The 5,000-nt window shown below is 40.8% G+C and overlaps 1 protein-coding gene across 1 annotated transcript in view; it reads right to left on the reverse strand.

Moving 5' to 3' along the window:
- Window positions 1-1,410: 1,410 nt before the first annotated feature.
- Window positions 1,411-5,000, reverse strand: part of LOC119596788 (formin-like protein 20) — a 4,793-nt gene continuing 1,203 nt past the window's right edge. The window contains exons 2-3 of the mRNA XM_037946113.1: window positions 2,103-2,333; window positions 1,411-1,976 (exon numbers count right to left, since the gene is read on the reverse strand). Of these exons, the coding sequence (XP_037802041.1) occupies window positions 1,411-1,976; window positions 2,103-2,333 (797 nt within the window). The remainder of the gene's footprint in view (window positions 1,977-2,102; window positions 2,334-5,000) is intronic.

Here is a 5,000-nt window from a genome sequence, read left to right on the forward strand (position 1 = left end):
AACCACGGTAAGCCGAGCAAGACATGAAAAACTGATCTGTAAAACTTTGGCAATAATGCTTGACTTTTTCCAGTTCCGACCTAACCTGATAGTCTGCATCTTGGAGATATTGCTTTACATGCAGAGCAATCTTTTGAAAGTTTTTTTTTTTTAATGAAAGTAACAGGTCTGCGTGGCAGGTAATTGTTGAGAGAGAGGGCGAGCGGGCGAGCGAGCGAGAGAGAGAGAGAGAGAGAGAGAGAGAGAGAGAGAGAGAGAGAGAGAGAGAGAGAGAGAGAGAGAGAGAGAGAGAGAGAGAGAGAGAGAGAGAGAGAGAGAGAGAGAGAGAGAGAGAGAGAGAGAGAGAGAGAGAGAGAGAAGGAGAGAGAAAGAGAGAAAAAGTGAGAAAAAGAGAGAGAGAAAGAGAGAGAGAAAGTGAGAGAGAAAGTGAGAGAAAGAGAGAGATAGCTAGACAGATAGATAGATAGATAGATAGGTAGAGAGAGAGAGAGAGAGAGAGAGAGAGAGAGAGAGAAGAAAGATTTGTGATGTTGTAGCTCAAGGAATGATGGGAAAGGAAAACCCAAGGTCTTTGAATTGTATGTGGCATAAAATATATAATTAAAAAAAAAGGAAATGATGACCTGAGAGAAAAACGGCGAAGGAAATACGTCTGCGTAAATTTTATAACTTTCTTTTGTTATCTTACAATTCCGATGTGAATTATCTGTCTCCCAAAAACAAAAACAAATCAAAACAAAACCAAAAATCTGCGTTTTGGCAAATAACTTCCATCGATCGCTTATACTTTCATTCGCTCCTAGATAAAAAAAAAATAAAAATAAAATAAAATAAATAAATAAAATAAAATAAAAAATAAACATCATCTACCAATACTGGGAAAACACGAACGTCAAAAAGAAATGCGATGAGAATCTGAATCGCGGGGAGTCGCAGTAAGTCTCAACCATGACTCGCACACGCAAAACAATGGCATTTATTACCCGCAGAAGAGATAGGGAGAAGGATCTGCAGGCTGAAGGAAGGATACTCGTCCTTGTGACCTCGCGCCCAGCCTTATCTTCCCTTGGCGTGGGTGTAGGTGTAGGTAACTTTACGTAAACAGGGGATGAACGGGGGAGGGTAGGTTCTAAAGGCCCTGGGTGGGGGAGGTTCTAAAGCTGATTGACTGTGGAGGGTTCTAAAGGCCCTGGGTGGGGGAGGTTCTAAAGCTGATTGACTGTGGAGGGTTCTAAAGGCCCTGGGTGAGGGAGGTTCTAAAGCTGATTGAGTGTGGAGGGTTCTAAAGGCCCTGGGTGGGGGAGGTTCTAAAGCTGATTGAGTGTGGAGGGTTCTAAAGGGCCCTGGGTGGGGGAGGTTCTAAAGCTGATTGAGTGAGGAGGGTTCTAAAGGCCCTGGGTGGGGGAGGTTCTAAAGCTGATTGAGTGTGGAGGGTTCTAAAGGCCCTGGGTGGGGAGGTTCTAAAGCTGATTGAGTGTGGAGGGTTCTAAAGGCCCTGGGTGGGGGAGGTTCTAAAGCTGATTGAGTGTGGAGGGTTCTAAAGGCCCTGGGTGGGGGAGGTTTTAAAGCTGATTGAGTGTGGAGGGTTCTAAAGGCCCTGGGTGGGGGAGGTTCTAAAGCTGATTGAGTGTGGAGGGTTCTAAAGGCCCTGGGTGGGGGAGGTTCTAAAGCTGATTGAGTGTGGGGGGTTCTAAAGGCCCTGGGTGGGGGAGGTTCTAAAGCTGATTGAGTGTGGGGGGTTCTAAAGGCCCTGGGTGGGGGAGGTTCTAAAGCTGATTGAGTGTGGAGGGTTCTAAAGGTCCTGGGTGGGGGAGGTTCTAAAGCTGATTGACTGTGGAGGGTTCTAAAGGCCCTGGGTGGGGGAGGTTCTAAAGCTGATTGAGTGTGGAGGGTTCTAAAGGGCCTGGGTGGGGGAGGTTCTAAAGCTGATTGAGTGTGGAGGGTTCTAAAGGCCCTGGGTGGGGGAGGTTCTAAAGCTGATTGAGTGTGGAGGGTTCTAAAGGTCCTGGGTGTTGGATGTTCTCAAACTGGAAGGGGGGGGGGGGGGGGTTAAAGCCTGGGTAGGGAGTTCTAAAGTCCCTGGGTGGGGGAGGTTCTAAAACTCCTAGATGTGGCAGGTTCTAAAGCCCCTGGGTGTAGGAGGTTCTGAAGCTCCTGGATGGGTGGGTGGGGGGTTCTAAAGCTCCTGAGTGGGAGGGTGGGGGTTCTAAAGCTCCTGGTGGGTGAGGTTCTAAAGGCTCCTTTCTGTGGAAGGTTCTGAAGTTTCTGAGTGGTGGGTTCTAAAGCTCCTGTGGGAGGTTCTAAAACTGGAGAGGAGGAAGGTTCTAAGGCTCCTGGGTGTGGGAGGTTCTACAGCTCCTTGGGTGTAGAAGGTTCTAAAACTCGTTAGGGGGGGAGGGTCTAAAGGTCCTGGTTGGGGGAGGTTCTAAAACCGGGTGGGGGGGGGGTCTAAAGGTCCTGGTTGGGGGAGGTTCTAAAACCGGGTGGGGGGGGGGTCTAAAGGTCCTGGGTGGGGGAGGTTCTAAAACCGGGTGGGGGGGGGTCTAAAGGTCCTGGGTGGGGGAGGTTCTAAAGCTCCTTAGGGTGGGAGACTATGAAGCTGATGGTTGATAATGTTCATGATATTCCTACCACTACTACTATTACCAATTATAATGATGATAATGGTAAGAATAATGGTAAAAATAAGAACATTAACAATTACAATGGCAGTAATGAAATTAATGATTATAACGATAAAAAGGATTATAATGGCACTGATAATAATAATAACACCAATGAAAACTGATAATAATAACAACGATAATCTTAATAATGGTAATGATAATAAGTGAAATTACAATAGCATTTAAAACAATAATATTATTAGTAGTAATAACAGTGATAATGATAATAATAATGATGATGTAATGATGATGATGATGATGTAATGATGATGATGATGATGATGATGATGATGATGATGATGATGATGATGATGATGATGATGATGATGATGACGATAATAATAATAATAATGGTAATAATAGTAATAATAATGGTAATAAGTCATAATAGTAACAGTAATGATAATAATAATAATAATAATAATAATAATAATAATAGTAATAATAATGGTAATAATAATGGTAACGACAGCAACAACAATAACAACAACAACAACAACAACAACAATGAAGTTACATATGATGAAAAAAACGGAAAAAAACAACAGGAGAGCGAGTTTCAGCAAAACTCTCTGGAAGAGACGTTGGCATCCAAGACACTACATAATTTTCCTCTGCCTGCGAGGCTTTGGTCCCTTAGCTTTTGCAATAATGTTGTCAGTGAGATTCAGAAAATATGAAGTGCAGTTTGGGTTTACATCTCGAAAATCGAATACACACGCTTAGACATTCTTATTATCGTCACAGTATGGTGTTTGAAAGCTTCAGACAGCACCTCGTAAAAAGATAACTTAGCTTCATCGTATATTCTGGTAGATGTCGAAAATAGGTTTGAATTCGTTAATCTAGATTAGTATTGATATATTCATTGCAATGTTCGCTAATCAAGTAAAGTAATGTTAATCGGCGAAACAAATAAGCATGATATAACGGCTGAAAATGTCCATATTCGAAACATATTTTCATGATCGGGCGAGAGGGAGGGAGATGGCTAGCAGGGAGGAGCAGGTGAAAACAAACCTTTTGATTTATGAATAAAGGAGTTTTAAGCTACACACTGTATGCTTTATTCAAAATTTGTTGTGGCTTCATCTTTATCCACATTATTGTCTTATTGGTATAAAATGCTACATTGTCTAAAGTTACTTATTCACCGGCATTTTGCTAACGTTTCCAGTATACACCTTGTAATTGCTTTGTAGAAAAATATCTAGTGTAAATTTCATGCATGCGATGCTGTATGGCCTATAGTATTAAAGAAAATCTAATCAGATTTTGAAGATATTGGTACAAAAAAAGGATATATGTAAAATATGTAAATGGACAGTCGTAATAAATATGAAGTTATCTACTTCTCTGTCTCTGCAGGCAAAGTTAACAAATTTCTTTCTTCACCAACAACAAGTCTTATTTTTTCACTCTTGAGAGAGACGCTAGAAAATGTCCTGAGAATTTTTATGGATGTCTCAGGCGTGACGTCATCCTGCCGGTCAGATGTGATACTTTTAATCCCAGGCTGTCAGTTAAAACCGTTAAATACATAATAGACATTACAAAGAATCCACCGATACCAATTTCGATGGGTGTTAAATATGGGTCTTATTCTAGACATTTGCCTATTTCTTGTTTTCTCCTCTTCTCTGTATCCATTTAATTTCATTTATATATATATATATATATATATATATATATATATATATATATATATATATTCAATTATGTCTACTACTGTAGAGGCTTACACGTTAGGATATTCTTAAAACAAAAAACAAACAAAACAAAACAAAACAAAAAATATATATATTCTTTTAAAAATACATTAACTATTTCTTCCTGTCTTTATCTGTCAATTAAAACTTTCATATTTACATCCACTAGATTCTATAAGCTTAGTTTCACTGAGGACGAATCCTTACAGATTCACTCGACAACAACAGTAAATATTACCCCTCCATTGCTACGCGTACTCAGTGACGTCATAAACAAGACAAGGGATCGGCTGACTCGGGGCTGGTTGCATAAGCGGATCTCATGCTATAATGTAGTATCCAGTCCCGTTAGAAAAGGGTACGGGTGGATCGAGTAGGATTGGTGCGATGGAGTTAGGTTAAGATAGGATCGAGTAGGTTAGAATTGGAGTTAAGTTAGATTAGACTCGGTTAAGTTAGGATAGAATTTGCTGAACAGAACTAGATTAGGTTAGAATAGGACAGAGTTGAATAGATTCGATTCGGTTAAGATAATATGGGATAGATTACCGTCAGATTAGGCTAGGCCATGATAGGAGTGGAGTAAACGGGCGATAATTGGATAAATTACTTTAAATTGGGTTGC

The sequence above is a fragment of the Penaeus monodon genome, chromosome 38 (genome assembly GCF_015228065.2).
Source record: "Penaeus monodon isolate SGIC_2016 chromosome 38, NSTDA_Pmon_1, whole genome shotgun sequence".
In the NCBI taxonomy this organism is placed as follows: Eukaryota; Metazoa; Arthropoda; class Malacostraca; order Decapoda; family Penaeidae; genus Penaeus; species Penaeus monodon.